At 37.5% G+C, this 16,553-nt stretch overlaps 1 protein-coding gene across 3 annotated transcripts in view; it reads right to left on the bottom strand.

Moving 5' to 3' along the window:
* The window catches only part of LOC120865410 (HEAT repeat-containing protein 1), a 50,724-nt gene that overhangs the window by 28,100 nt on the left and 6,071 nt on the right, over positions 1-16,553 (bottom strand). For all 3 annotated transcript variants that reach the window (XR_005721392.1, XR_005721393.1, XM_040242685.1), the window contains 12 exons: positions 16,058-16,269; positions 15,766-15,899; positions 13,781-13,883; positions 12,253-12,363; positions 11,726-11,843; positions 10,300-10,407; positions 4,768-4,863; positions 4,207-4,295; positions 3,025-3,236; positions 2,560-2,681; positions 1,790-1,981; positions 4-187 (listed from right to left, as the gene is read on the bottom strand). Coding sequence is in view for 1 of the 3 variants with exons in the window: in XM_040242685.1 (XP_040098619.1) it covers positions 4-187; positions 1,790-1,981; positions 2,560-2,681; positions 3,025-3,236; positions 4,207-4,295; positions 4,768-4,863; positions 10,300-10,407; positions 11,726-11,843; positions 12,253-12,363; positions 13,781-13,883; positions 15,766-15,899; positions 16,058-16,269 (1,681 nt within the window). In the remaining 2 variants the exon portion in view is untranslated. The remainder of the gene's footprint in view (positions 1-3; positions 188-1,789; positions 1,982-2,559; positions 2,682-3,024; positions 3,237-4,206; positions 4,296-4,767; positions 4,864-10,299; positions 10,408-11,725; positions 11,844-12,252; positions 12,364-13,780; positions 13,884-15,765; positions 15,900-16,057; positions 16,270-16,553) is intronic.

Below are 16,553 nucleotides of genomic sequence, written 5' to 3'. Positions count from 1 at the left end.
TACCTTTAGGGAAAGATTTAGGAGCCTTTAGAGTATGAATAAAATTTTTCAGTGAAAACAAGAGTAACACCGAGTCCTCCACGTCAATCCGCTGGGCAGTGTTGAGCTGTTTTACGTAATGTGCCCACAGCTCCAACGGTATCCCTCTGTCCATCATCAACTCAAAATGCCATTCTGGGGAGATCTCCTGAAATGTTAAAGCAAAACAAAAACAGCACTAATTCAAAGGTGTCCCGAACATGAGTTATAGAGATGGACTGCAATGGCTGTACAATTGTGTAATTTCAAAAATTTTGTCTATACATGTATTTGGGTAGGGACATTAGTTGTTTTAATCAGATTTTTTAAGACATCTAACCATCATTATTCACAAGAAAAGACACAAATAAGTTGAGCGTGGCTTCATTTTTATCTGTGTTTTCTTAAAACCCATCCCTAAATCAAATGTTATTCCTGTTAATTATGCTTTATCAAATAAAGGGTAAGCATGTTTCTAAACAGAAGATAAGGAATTCCATTTCCAAGAGATCCTTAAAGAGACTTTTCTCGTTTCACACTTTTACTGCTGATCTGAAGAATAATACATGGTCAAATCCCCAGATTTGCAGATGATTCTAAATAAGAAGCATAAAGTTAAGGTGCATAGGAATTACACTAAAATGCCAACAGGAAGCATGAGAAGCAGTGCAGGAAAATGACAAATGAGACTCTGCAAGGCAAGTGCAGAGTAATAACTTGGAAGTAAAATAACCCAAAGCCAGACTTTCAAGATAATGGCTTTGGTGGTGGAATTCATTGGCTCAATGTGCTACTACAGCCAAAAAGATGCTCAAAACGTTCAGAAAGGGTATCAGGTATAAAACAACATGTTATCTATCCATTAATAAAATGTTCAATTTGTCTATACTTTATCACTGAAAACAAGTAGAGTCCAGGTCACCATGCATTCAAAAAAATAAAGAAAGAAGTTAAAAAGGGCTCATCTGAACTATGTTTTATTTTTTTAATTGTTTTTGGCTGAGCCTCATGGCTTGTGGGATCTTAACTTCCCGACAGGGATCAAACCTGGGCCCCAGCAGTGAAAGTGCAGAGTCCTAGCCACGAGACCACCAGGGAATTCCCTGGGCCACTTTTTTAAAATATGAAGATTCATTTCTATAAAGTTTACAAAAATTTAGCTATAATGGCTGTGATAGAACTTATAAAATCCTAAGGGTACAAATGAATGTGAAAAACACGATACTTCTTGAGCAACTCCTGCAACAAGGAACCCAAGAAATAAAGATGACACTACTGTGAGACGCTATTTATGGCAGATATTAAAAGAAAGAAATCTGCAACCTCAAGGTGCGGTAGTAGGTAAGAATATCAATATGTAAGACTGTCAAAGATAATCATATGCTCGCAAAATCCAAATAAAAATAATACAAAAGATCTGTTTTAGTAAACAACAGAACAAAACAATGTTATTCAAACAGTAATGTATCTAGTGAATTCCTTATCACTAGATGTAGTTAAGTATAACTCGGAAAATGGCCCAATAGAGATAACAGAGTAGAGTCAATTATCAGACACAAACACCGCAAACCTGAAATCCCACTACTCAATCACATTTCCTGCAAAAGGAAGAGAGCGCCTAATTCATTACCTACTACTACAAAAGGCCACTTCATATTCTACTCCTAGAATCCAAAGACTCAGCATCTCAGCCTCCAATTTTCAGTTCTACTGTGATTGACAAAGTAGTCTCAACACTCGACTCTCCAGAGACTCTGCACTCCTTACTTACCACTGTAGTAATGACACTTTCAAGCTTCTTTATTTTTTTCTGCAACAAACTGAAGACTCTTGTTGCAAATGGAAAGTGAGTTTCTTTCAAGGACGAACAGCAGGAGACAAGCACAGCCATGACTACATGAAAAGTCACTTTCTGCTTCAAGCTAAAGGATTCCTTCTCTCCAACACCTATTAAATCCTCTACCTTGAAAAATAAACAAACGCCATTAATGGTGGCTCTTGGTTTGCATAAAGACAATTTTCTCAACCTCTGCCTATCTAGGCATCATTTGTTCTATATTCAGAGATGATAAATATAAAACCTTAAAAAAGTAATAAGCACTGACTTCTGTGTAATTAAAAATATAATTTGAGAAATTACAATGAACATAATTGCACCTGCCAACTAGATAAATGTTTTTATGTTTTTGAAAGGTTTATTTAGGCAAAAGAAAATTTCTCCTCTTTCAGATTATATTTTGTTCTTTTTTAAAAAACATGATTTTAATACTTTAAATGAGAGGAAAAAAGATTAAAAAGTGTACATTATATTCCTACTGGTCCAATAAACAACCATGATGAAATAAATTCTCCAAAATGTTAAGGATTTCAAACAATCTGCAAGATATACTAAATAACACTACATATTTTTAAAACAAAACAAAGTACTCAAGAATGGAAAAGTTATTTTAAATAAAAGAAGAACCTAGTAAAGTAACCACTGAGAGTCCAGAAAGATTCTGAGAAGGAAACCCAGGGTGTGGACTTCAATAGTGTACCTACCATCTTTAACATTGAAGAGGGATTCCCTGAATTTATATTGTCAGCAAGCAACTCAACCATCTTCTGATTTGCTACACCAATTAGTTCTTCTGACTTTGTGCTTTTAATCACATTTTCAAGAGCTGTTTACAAAAAAAGGAATGTATATATAAGAATCAAACACCAGGGGCGCTTATGTCACCAACATTCACTTGAATGCAGAGTAAGGAATTTAGGCAAAAGTTTTACAATCTTCCTGTGAAGGTTTGCTTTTTATTTTTATTTTCATACAATTTAGAATTCATCAGTGGGTCAGCTTCCTTTTCAAAGTATACTTTTCATTTTAGCAAAAATTTTTAAAAATCTTGCTGGCATGTAACCTAAACAATTTCAAGTAACAATCACTGTCCATTTTTAATTGTCATTATCTTCCTTCTTTAAAGTGTCACTTGTTTACCTTTTCTGAAAAACAACTTCATCTCTTACCTTCTTTCCAGCCTCTTAATAAAGGATGCAAAGAGCAAATTCCTGATTTTGATAAATAAACAGCCATTTTCATCTCAGCAGATTCCATATCGTCACTGCTGATGATCATCAATGGCAACAGATGCACCAGCACCTGATTCGACACCTCATCATTTTCACCCAGTATTTCCTCTTTAATCAGTATGCCTGCTGCAATCTCAAGTACCCTGTACCTAAAAGATACATAAACACATTTGGTTGAGACACATTAGACTTCAGTTCAACAAAAACTCATCATTATACTTTCCCAGCTTAACTGACACTATCCTGGTCTCTTTACCAAATACATTACTAAGAAACATCAAGACATCACATAAAATCCATGCTAACAAAGGGGTTATTTGGGGCATGAATGTTAAATCAATTCTGTCAAACCATATTTTTTTTTGAAAGTGAAAGTTGCTCAGTCGTGTCCGATTCTTCGCAACCCCATGGACTCAGTCCCTGGAATTCTCCAAGCCAAAATAGTGGAGTGGGTAGCCTTTCCCTTCTGGGGATCTTCCCAACCCAGGGATCAAACCCAGGTCTCCCACATCGCAGACAGATTCTTTACCAGCTGAGCCACAGGGGAAGCCCAATTTTTTTTTGAGAGATCATTAATTATAACATAAAACACAGATCACACTATACTATGTCTCAACTCCACTAGAAATCCAAGATTCACTCTTAAGTTAAAAAAATAATATCTGAACAGATATTATGTTCTGTCCAACTACATAGGATATAAAAACTTGTAAGACACGCTCTCATTCTCTAAAGAGCTTAGTCAGTTTTCCATGTAAAAAGGGTAGGTGCCAAAAATGAAATAATAAAAGCTCATCAAATATTACAAAAAGTGTCATGTGCCTCTGAGTCTATTTTTTATTTAATGTATTTGTATCTGTTTTTAGCTATAAAGTATTATATTATTCTTGTAAAAAAAAAAAAAAAAGACCCCACAAAATTATATAAAGTAAAAAATTAAAGTCGCCTCCCATCTTACTTCCCAGATCTTAGCATTATGTCACACATTATATGTTTTTCCATTTTATTAAGAAAAATTTCAAACACAGAGAAGATTATGACCCATACAAACCCAAATAAAAGTGCATTTCATACAAGAATTTCACTAATTTATTTGTAAGAGGAGATATAAATACTTACCATCCCCTATTTTTTGAAAGTTCTGCTCTTCGAAAGAGATTCAGGAGATGTGAAACTGTCACTTCTGAACTAAAGTGTTGTTTGAAAATCTAGAGAGAAAAAAATACCCATGAGTAAATTTTTACTTGCTTCAAATATGGTGTTTATTAAACTTAAAAAAATTATGAATCATAAAGAATTTATCCCCTCCTCCAAAAAAGAGAATTTATCTCCCAAGAATCCCAACATAATTTAAAAGTTGTATGTGAGCAGTTTTTCAAAAGTGGCACTCAGGAGCCAATTTCCCATGAACCTCGGGAATTTACTATTAATAAAAAGCACTTTTCCATTTTAAAAGAACTTCCAGATATATAAAGCTGTGTAATCTAACTACTCCTATGTGCTCTCCCCAATTAAAAGTCTGTGATCTCAAAAAAAAAAAAAGTCTGTGATCTCAACAGAACTATTTCCAAAAAAGAATAATTTACAAATATATTCCTGCCTAGAGGTGATTCATATGAGAAGGGTAAGTAAATATTTACAAGCAAAATATGCACTTCAATGAACAACAAAGTCACTCACCTCAAAAGCACTTATAGCCGACAAAACAACATCCATACTGTCATCATCTAATCGGCTTAAAATAGCTTCTTTTATGAAAGACTCATCGATACTCTCCTTAACAATAGGGAAAAAAAATTAGCTGTTGCTAAAATCTCTTGAGACTTTAAATTAGAAAGGAAGTATGGTTTTGTGAAAGGCATTCCAGAATTCCAGTCAAGTAACACAGGCTCTGCTGCCCCTGGTGCAAATTCAAACCTAAGCACACATGAATTGAATTGGCATTGAACTAGGCAATCTCTAGAAGTCCTTTTTAGATGAATAATTGTTTGGTGCAAACTTTTTCCAGTTTCCACTGAAAATATAACACGTGTAATTGAAATGCAATTTTTATTTTGTTAAAATGAGAGAAAACCTACATATTGGGAGCGCAGAGATTACAGAACCAGATTGTCTAGGTTGAAATCCCAGCTCTACCACTGGACAAGCTATGAGATCTTGAGTAAGTTACATAACCTTCCTAAGCCTCATTATTCTCATCTATAACACAGGGCTAATAATAGTACGTCCCTCAAAATGTTGCTACAGGATCAAAAATACATATCAATGCTTAAAACAATGTCTCAGACATCAGCAGTGTTAAAATTAAGCATATTAATTTTCAAAGTTTTTATAAGGATGATGACATGCACTCTGCCAAAAAAAAGTTCATGTTTTTCTTTTAAATTATGAAAGAAAATAAAACATAAAATCATTCACAACAAAAATATAAGACTCCTTAAAAAATAGAGGAAAACAACAGAATGGGAAAGACTAGAGATCTCGTCAAGAAAATTAGAGATACCGAGGGAACATTTCATGCAAAGATGGGCTCAATAAAGGACAGAAATGGTATGGACCTAACAGAAGCAAAAGTTATTAAGAAGAGGTGGCAAGAATACACAGAACTGTACAAAAAAGATCTTCATGACCAATTAATCACGATGGTGTGATCACTCATCTAGAGCCAGACATTCTGGAATGTGAAGTCAAGTGGGCCTTAGAAAGCATCACTATGAACAAAGCTAGTGGAGGTGATGGAATTCCAGTTGAGCTATTTCAAATCCTGAAAGATGATGCTGTGAAAGTGCTGCACTCAATATGCCAGCAAATTTGGAAAACTCAGCAGTGGCCACAGGACTGGAAAGGTCAGTTCTCATTCCAATCCCAAAGAAAGGCAATGCCAAAGAATGCTCAAACTACCACACAATTGCCCTCATCTCACACGCTAGTAAAGTAATGCTCAAAATTCTCCAAGCCAGGCTTCAGCAATACATGAACCGTGAACTTCCAGATATTCAAGCTGGTTTTAGAAAAGACAGAGGAACAAGAGATCAAATTGCCAACATCCGCTGGATCATGGAAAAAGCAAGAGAGTTCCAGAAAAACATCTATTTCTGCTTTATTGACTATGCCAAAGCCTCTGACTGTGTGGATCACAATAAACTGTGGAAAATTCTGAAAGAGATGGGAATACCAGACCATCTGACCTGCCTCTTGAGAAACCTATATGCAGGTCAGGAAGCAACAGTTAGAACTAGACATGGAACAACAGACTGGTTCCAAATAGGAAAAGGAGTACATCAAAGCTGTATATTGTCACCCTGCTTATTTAACTTCTATGCAGAGTACATCATGAGAAACGCTGAGCTGGAAGAAGCACAAGCTGGAATCAAGATTGCCGGGAGAAATATCAATAACCTCAGATATGCAGATGACACCACCCTTATGGCAGAAAGTGAAGAGGAACTCAAAAGCCTCTTGATGAAAGTGAAAGAGAAGAGTGAAAAAGTTGGCTTAAAGCTCAACATTCAGAAAATGAAGATCATGCCATCTGGTCCCATCACTTCATGGCAAATCAGATGGGGAAACAGTGGAAACAGTGTCAGACTATTTTGGGGGGCTCCAAAATCACTGCAGATGGTGACTACAGCCATGAAATTAAAAGACGCTTACTCCTTGGAAGGAAAGTTATGACCAACCTAGATAGTATATTCAAAAGCAGAGATATTACTTTGTCAACAAAGGTCCATCTAGTCAAGGCTATGGTTTTTCCAGTGGTCATGTATGGATGTGAGAGTTGGACTGTGAAGAAAGCTGACCGCCGAAGAATTGATGCTTTTGAACTGTGGTGTTGGAGAAGACTCTTGAGAGTCCCTTGGACTGCAAGGAGATCCAACCAGTCCGTTCTAAAGGAGATCAGTCCTGGGTGGTCACTGGAAGGACTGATGCTAAAGCTGAAACTCCAATACTTTGGACACCTCATGCAAAGAGTTGACTCACTGGAAAAGACTGTGATGCTGGGAGGGATTGGGGGCAGGAGGAGAAGGGGACGACTGTGGGGCCCTAAATGGGAAACCTTAAAAAAGAAGGGCTAGCTTTGCGGTTTAGAGCTAAGATGGCGCCTGGCGGAAGAGATGAGGGCGCGGCCTAAGTTGTCTGTCAAAACTCTTGATTGGTTTTCTTGATTTCTGTGCACGTAGACAGCGCGTGATCACCATAGACTCCTGTTATAATGATGGCACATGATGATTTGACCTTTAATGTGATTGGTGCAACTATGGAAAGTCCCTCGCAAACCCCTCCCTGCTTGCCTTTATAAACCAAGAGCCTACAACAATAAACCGGAACTGCTTAGACGGAACCCCTTTCGCATCTGATTGTCTCTCGCTCGTCGAGGGGCTGGGTTGGCGGACAGCAGGCTCACCTCTCCTCGGGACCCCTCGGCTTTGCTGAGGGAAGTTCCACTGCCTCTCTCTTTCTGCGGAGCGCCCCCCGCAGATGACAGAGGATGAGATGATTGGATGGCATCACCAACTCGATGCACATGAGTTTGAGTATACTCCAGGAGTTGGTGATGGATAGGGAGGCCTGGCGTGCTGTGATTCATAGGGTTGCAGGGTCGGACACAACTGAGCGACTGAACTGAACTGAACCCAATTGACTATAGCTCTGACTGTAGGTGGTAAAAAAAAAAAAAAATAATAATCCTATAGAAGAAAAATGTAGATCAGAAGGGAAGGTTAGGAGAGAAGAAGTAAAATCCTTCAAATCCACAAAACTAAGTCAAAGTATAATGTCAAATTTTCCTCAAAAGCTAACAAGTAGCCCAATAGCTCAATATGGAATTCGAGAACAGAACCTACTTGTGTCCAGACATTAATGGAGAAATGAAAGGAAATCAATGCATGGGAAGACAGACATTAACTGCAATTACAGTACTTAAGCCTGTAAGTTGAACGTACATATATACTGCCCCTCACTGAAAAAACAAACAAATCCAGGGTAGGACTGGATAAAGAGTAAAAGAAGGATGAGAATGACTTCAAGAATATTAGGAGATTTCAGGAACTCCTTTCTTATTCTACTCACTGAAATCTTCCTATTACAACAAAGAACAGTACTCACTGAGTTTACTTATCCAACAAGTCAGTAAGAGAAATCTACCAGCAATTTATGAAAGAAACATAATTTGTACCAGATCAGAAATGAATCAAGCAAAGCAGTATTTTTCAAATATGAGTATATCAACCATTTTCAAAAGTAAGTATAACTGTTTAAAAATCTAAATTAGAACATTTTCAAAATATTTATAAAATTGTAAGTTAAAAGCTAAAAAACTAAAAAAAAGTCATGAATAAATTTAAAGTGGTAATTATGATTAGCTGAAATTAAATTCTACGTGCAATATGAATCTGGTTTTAACGGCCACAACACAAGTTTAGAGTTCAGCCTGTTTACACTGCTATGTGCCATGAAGAAATGAATTTCTCCTACTGTTTTTCTCTAGTCCAAAAATTTCCCAAATATGTAAGCGGTAGAGCACGAGGTGATTTTAGATATTACATAGATGAACATTCTTATTTCCAACTGTACTCAGTATAATAAAATGTACATACAATTAGCACTTCAAACTCATGATGTAAAAGCTATGTGAAACAGATGAACAGAATAAAGAAGTACAAGCCTACTAAGTATAAATTCAGTAAGTTACAAGGAATTAATTCATAGCACAGGGAATATAATCAACATTTTATATTTACTTTGTATGAAGCATAACCTATAAAAATACTGAATTACTAAGCTATTCACATGAAATATAATACTGTACCTGAAACTATTACAGCAATGTTGGTTAACTGACCATACCCCAAAACAAAATAAAAAGTTAAAAAAAAAAGAAATATAATACTTAAATCAACCATTGTTGTTGTAGCTTAGTCACTAAATCATATCCGACTCCTTTGTGACCCCATGGACTGCAGCCCACAAGTCTCCTTGTCCAAGGGATTTCCCAGGCAAGAATACAGAAGTGGGCTGCCATTTCCTTCCCCAGGCAATCTTCCCAACCCAGGGATCAAACCCAAGTCTCCTTCATTGGCAAGCAGATTCTTTACCACTGAGCCACCATGGAAGCCCCAATCCACCATATTTTAAGAAAACGAACAAGGCTATGTGAAAAAGCAGTGAGTCCATTTAAAAGGAGCTAAAAAATAACATCGGTTGTAAGCTAATAAAGCAAAAAAATTTGGCTGAATGACTAAAGTTCGGAAATACCGCTCTACTCGAATCACTGCAAAGTCTTTGTAAAATATTATTTGGGCATAAAAGCTTTATTTACAAATTACGTCAGCTTCTGTACTTACTATTTGGAGTCACCAAAATTTTAGACACAAATGAGACTGCTACTGCTAAGTCACTTCAGTCGTGTCCGACTCTGTGCAAACCCGTAGATGGCAGCCCACCAGGCTCCCCAGTCCCTGGGATTCTCCAGGCAAGAACACTGGAGTGGGTTGCCATTTCCTTCTCCAATGCATGGAAGTGAAAAGTGAAAATGAAGTCGCTCAGTCACGTTCCTCCATCCATGGGATTTTCCAGGCAAGAGTACTGGAGTGGGGTGCCATTGCCTTCTCCGCAAATGAGACTGGCAGGTACCAAAACTGAACAGGGTTCCAAAAGCTATCATTCTGATATCCTCAAATATGTTCATGTTAAGTAAGACTGTCAAATTCAAATTTCAAAATTGAAAACTCAGATAATCTGTGACCCTCTATAAATTCATCCCTAATCCCAGCTTAAAAAACTCTCAATTAAAGCTAACCTAATCATCTGCAATGTGGAAACATATTGATAACAAGTTGTTACTAGGACATGAAAGAAAGTGAAAGTCGCTCAGCCGTGTCCGATTCTTTGCGACTCCATGGATTATACAGTCTACTGAAGTGGGTTGCCTTTCCCTTCTCCAGAGGATCTTCCCAACCCAGGGATCGAACCCAGGTCTCCCACATTGCAGGTGGATTCTTTACCAGCTAGAACATATACAGGTTAAAAATGGTGGCTTTCAGTATGTATGGTCTTAAATCTTTGTCCAATGAACTCACATCTGCTTTATTAGGTTTACCTCTATAACTAAACAATATTGATTCTAGGTGGTAACTTCAATTTCTTACTCGAGAATTACATTGTTCATCACAAAGATAAAAACATCAAAAATGAAAGCTATTTAACACAAACCTCTGGTGTTGTCATGACATTTTTCAGATGATTAATGGCCAGAAGTCTCACAGGAGCAAGCGGATGATTCAGACTGAGCATCAAGGAGGTATCAGAATCTGCTAAAAACTATAGGATTCATCACAATTAGCAAATGATCTCACCATTAAATCTGAGCAGCACATAATCAAGAACCAAAGAAAACCACACCATGCTGACATATTCAATAACCATCTAATTTCAGAAAGCAAAATGTAAAGTAAACCAAAAGCAAAAAGTAAAGCAAAATCTTCGCCTCCAAAACACAGTATGATGTGTAACTAGATACAAAAATCTGTACTGTGAATGCTGTGACTCCGTGTATGCTGCCACCGCTGCTAAGTCACATCAGTCATGTCTGACTCTGTGCAACCCCACCAGGCAATCCCGTCCCCGGGATTCTCCAGGCAAGAACAGTGGAGTGGGTTGCCATTTCCTTCTCCAATGCATTGAAGTGAAAAGTGAAAGTGAAGTTGCTCAGTCGTGTCCAACTCTTAGCTCCTCCGTCCATGGGATTTTCCAGGCAAGAGTATTGGAGTGGGATTTCATGTATAGTTGTGTCTATATGTAGGTTTAAATCAGTGAAGTAATTTATGAAGTCATTCTGTGTTCTTTATGTATATCTGATGGCAAGGTGAAAAACACCTAAGATAAACCACTGGGTATTAGCACCTAAATGAAAACATGTATCAAAAAAATTGATCACTGAAGAGAGAATGCATTTCATCTATTAAGAAAATAATGTAACACTGGAGTTGTTGACAACTTCATTTATGTAATTAGACTAAGAAGGAAGTCTATCAACCTGTGATCTGGAAATGAAATACCACTAAAGATGCAAAAGTCTAATTATGGAAGAGAAAAACCAAAACAATCACATTTCTCTTCATAACGTTTGTTTTCAAGGCAAACAACAAGAACTACGTTAAGCGTCTAACTTCTAGCATAAAGACTTGGGGCAAATTGTCCCTAGAAAATTTCTGAAATCCTAACATAATCATGAAACAAAATCTATTTCCCTTTTCCTCATCAATGACTTAAATAGCCACATGTAGCTGGCGGGTGCTGTGATAAGAAGTGAAGATACAGGAGAAAGGTAAGGATCTCTAGAAATCTAAGTTAGGCCATCTTTTGGTGATTGCTAATGAGCATGAGATATAAAATTTCCAAATAACACTTTTCCTGAAATAAGAATCAGGTTCACAGTTATGTAAAAATTACTGTACCTTTCTGCAATTATTTAATTCCTGCCTCAGAGTCTTACTTCTGGTAACTAAGGCAAACTGAGTAAATCTTCTCTCTCCATGGAACTTCTCAAACAGAGGAGTGAAGTAGCAAATTTCCTTCCCAAGCTCTTCAAATAATCCCATGAATATCTATGTCACAAATCCCCTGAAGAAAAAGTTACCTGATACTTTCCTCCACTTGTAGAAAGAGAGATAAACTGGTGAAAAAGCTCCTGCTTTTTCAGGTCTGTAATTTCCTTTAGGCGTTCCTCTAATACAGCATCTAATGTTTTGGGGTATCTGGGATGAAATTAAAGAGTCAGTTCATTACTCTTAATAAAGTTATTAACTACACAGACCATCTAGGTATAAAAGAAAAAAATGTAACTTTTTAAAATTACTGAGATTAAGACTTAAATTTTTGACAGATGGAATATGTAAAACCAAATGCCATTGATCGAGTTGTTACTATGACTATTTCAACAACAGTTTATATAAAAAATTATACTCTTCATTGTTCCCATACAACCTTTATTCCAGCTTATATTTCAAATATATTTAAATCCTATAATTGTCCCTTCCTGAAAGGTAGAAAAGAAAAACAATCCCTTTATAATTCCTTCACTTTTTAAGTAACTTGTAAATCATCTCTTTATAAAACCAGAGGTACACATTAATAAGTGCAAACACACACATCCACACAGCTTACCTGCTTTCTAAAAGTCTGATAAGTGGAAGAAACTGTTCATTAAGCAAAGCTACTTTATCAGAATCCATTCTGTCCTGGGAACTATATGAAATATACTCTTCAAAAAGAAGGCTGCAAAACAAAACAAATACTAGCAGCATGAGAGTCACTATGTATTGAACACCTACTACATACTACATGCTTTAGAATGTATTATCTCTGTCCTCTACAGGGTAAAAATTAGATCAATTTTACAGGTACAAAAACTCGGACTAAGAAGTCTTATAATTTGCCTGAGGTTAAACAAGAACAGCAACAAGAAGCAATACTCAGTGAGCACTATTATATCATAAAAAGTGGAGCACAGTTTTCAATCCCTGTCTGAGTCCACAGCCAAGCTCTCAACAGTACTTTGCATATTTAACCTCATTTAATTCACAAGCCAACTTGGGTGCAGGGTGCACAAATGACACAACCTGTAGGATTTCTTTGGAGGGACTGATGCTGGAGCTGAAACTCCAGTACTCTGGCCACCTCACGCAAAGAGTTGACTCATTGGAAAAGACTCTGATGCTGGGAGGGATTGGGGGCGGGAGGAGAAGGGGACGAGGGGACGACAGAGGATGAGATGGGCTCGATGGCATCACTGACTCGATGGATGCGAGTCTGAGTGAACTCCGGGAGATGGTGATGGACAGGGAGGCCTGGCGTGCTGCGATTCATGGGGTCGCAAAGAGTCGGACACGACTGAGCGACTGAACTAAACTGAACTGTAGATAGGTACCTGCCCAACGATACACAATGACAAAACCAGATCCGCATAGCCTGACTTTCAGAACTCACTACTCTACTTGCCTGGAGGTGATAAGAGGAAGGATGTAACTTATGTCTGGGCTTCCCTGGTGGCTCAGATGGTAAAGAATCTGCCTGCACTGCAGGAGACCCAAGTTCAATCTCTAGGGTTGGGAAATCACCTGGAGAAGGAAATGGCAACCCACTCCAGTACTCTGGCCTGGAGAATTCGGTGGACAGAGGAGCCTGGCGGGCTACAGCCCATTGGGTCACAAAGAGTGACTGAGCAACTAACACCTCCACTTTTTTTCTGACTACTATGACTACATTCTTTACACTGTATCCAGTTGCCCTTCCAGTAAGAAAAGAAAAAGGGGAGACTCTCAACTATCTTTCCTTAGTGGTTTAAGTTTCTTAATGACATTTACTGATTACCAACTGTGATATATTGTTTCTTGCATTTTGGTCCACTTAGTATGAGGAAATTTTAAACAACCACAAATTACATATACTATAACCCAAATTTATCTTCACTATTAACTCTGCATGATCACATATACACACTAAAGACAAACAAGAGAAATTACCTCTTTTTCTGTTGCCACAATCACTTGACTAAGTAATTACAATTAAATGAATATGGACAAAGCAAGAAATACATTATAAAGGGATACTGGAGAACTGTTAACCAACCCTGAGAAGTATACTAAGACACAGAAATACAAATATCAAAAGCATGTCAAAAGTAAGAGCTTACCCAGCCAACAAATGGTCTAAGTTGTTCTTCAGGGATATATTTGTAAGTATGGCTTCTAAGAGTCTCCTATAGACTTGACCATCCATCTCTTCAGTTTCTTCTCCTTAGCATACAGAACAAATTAAAATTGACTGGAGAAAAATGTTTTTCCATGTGCATGCTATTAGGTTTTTTTATAGCAGAAAATCTTTCTACAAGAATAACTTTAAGACATATATCCACATCCAGCTTTATACCTATTTTCAAGTGTACTTCACCTATTTGGTCATTTGTATCTTTTAAAATCATTTTGTATATATCATCCTCATTTATCCTTTACTTGAAATCCTCTATATTTTTTTAAAACAAGTACTATCATGCCTCTCTCATTAATGAAACAGAAGTCCAAAGAACACAGTCTTTCCCCAAGCCACATTACAAGCGGTGAAGCTGGGACCTGAATCTAAATTTCAATAAACTATCTGAATACAGACTAAACTTTCATCTCAATGCCTCCTTACTGAACCAAGAGCTGTCATCTTCCATTATGTAAGAATGAATGTTGGCCCTGACTTCATTACTCACCACCTGAACAGGAAATGTACCCTTTCATTTGTGCTAGTCATGTTTCTGAAACTCATGTTTAAACTGAGACTGGGTTAAGTAAACCTTGTTTTCCAATAAATGGATGTAACTTTAGAGATGACTTTCATAGTATGTCTTTCTTATTCTAGTAGCAACAGCACCAAGAATGTCTTTCTTATCTTTCCATATTTATTGAAAGGTGAAAAACATATAAGGCCAATAATCACCTTCTAATTAACTTCTGGGCTTTTTTAAATCTGGATTTTCACACATGAGATTTTTCATCTTATATTTTCAATGACTCAGGGAGAAAAACTTTTTTGGGCGACTTGATATTTATTATAAAGGAATCACTAAAGTTTATTAAATATCTAGATGAAAAGGGAAAGTTTGACTCAACAATGTGTTTTAACTATTTTAAAATAATTCCATAGTCTTTTTTCATGTAGGAACATGTAAAAAAAAACACACATTAAAAAAATAATAATACTATCTAGAGAGTGTCACAGAGTGAAGTAAGTCTGAAAAACAAATACTGTATATTAACACATAGAGGTGGAATCCAGAAAAACTGTATAGATGATCTTATTTGCAACAGAAACAGAGAAGCAGATATAGATAACAAATGTATGGATTCCAAGGGGGAAAGGTGGCAGGTGGGAAGAACTGGGAGATTGGGACACACTATTGATCCTATGTATAAAACAGGCAACTAATGAGACCCTGGGCTTCCCTCAGAGCTCAGCTGGTAAATCATCTGCCTGCAATGAAGGAGTCCCACTTTCGATCCCTGGGTCAGGAAGATCCCCTGGAGAAGGAAACGGCAACCCACTCCGGTATTCTTGCCTGGAGAATCCCATGGACAGAGGGGCCTGACAGGCTACAGTCCACCTGATCCCAAGAGTCGGACACAACTCAGCAACTACACCCCACCACCAATGAGGACCTACTGCACAGCATGAGGAACTCTACTCAGCGCTCTGCAGCAACCTGACAGGGAGCCCGGAAGGATCTAGTACACTTATAACGGACTCACCTGGCTGTACAGGGGAAACTAACACAGCACCGTAAGCAACTGCGCTTCAACAAAAACCAATTAAAACACTGAGTGTGTCACTCAGTTAACAAGGTTCTCCCTCCAACCAATCTGCTGCTCAGCTAAGGCGCTTCAGTCGTGTCCGACTCTGTGCGACCCCATAGACGGCAGCCCACCAGGCTCCTCCATCCCTGGGATTTTCCAGGCAGGAGTACTGGAGTGGAGTGCTGTTTCTCATGTCAGAAAAACGGACAAATTACACAAAAAGAGGTGGACAGCAGAAACTCTAGATATCTAAAAGATATTAACCAGGGTGTGGTTTTTACCTTAAGAAAGTCAAATATGAGAAAGTAAGTTTTTGGACACAACATGTAAAACCATTTACCTGTAACCTGATTAACCATGGAGACAACCAGGTGGGGAAGCATGTAACGCAGAAGAGGACTAATGTCGTATGTTTCAGAAATCCCGTGAAGTAGTGTAATAAGATTAGGAACATTACACAAGTGAGGAAATGGCCTTTGAAGAAACAAAGACATAAGATGTTGACTTTACATGTTAGAAGACAATGAATGGCAATTTTTTAAAATAGCATAAAATTTATCCTATGAAAAAAACTCCTCAAAATAACTTCATTCACCTCCAATTATCATCATTCTCAATTCAAGTGTACGTACTTTTTCCCCAAGCTCTCTGGCTTCTGTCTCTGAAGGAGCACTATCAAGCAACTCAATCCATCCTTGATCAGAGAGGGAATTCTGATCAGTGTTCTGATAATCTGTGAAGCCAAGGAGTTAACGAAGGTATCTTCCATGGTCACTTTCACAGAAATCTGACATATTATCATGTATGTTGCAGCTCTGTAATCTGGTAAAGATGATTTCAATCCCTGAATATTTTTTAAAATATAAGGAAAAGCGACAAACTATGTTATTTTAGCCTACTGAAAAATGTTACTTGACTTTGACAAATTGGAACTGTCATAAATTAGAGATGAATACAACCTAATGCACACTGAGAGTCAACACTTCTTGGAAGTGAAAAATCAAGATGCTGGCCCCCTTTCCTGAGGGGACATGGAAATGAGACAAGACTCTTGAATGACAGAAGGCGATCTCAGCAGGTCTCCTAACTCAAACATCCACTACACATGCTAAAAGGAGCAAAGGAGTC

This window comes from Oryx dammah, unplaced genomic scaffold (genome assembly GCF_014754425.2).
Source record: "Oryx dammah isolate SB20612 unplaced genomic scaffold, SCBI_Odam_1.1 HiC_scaffold_6, whole genome shotgun sequence".
NCBI lineage: Eukaryota > Metazoa > Chordata > Mammalia > Artiodactyla > Bovidae > Oryx > Oryx dammah.
Note: the sequence above shows the minus strand (reverse complement) of the source record. Positions and strands in the feature narration are given on the sequence as shown.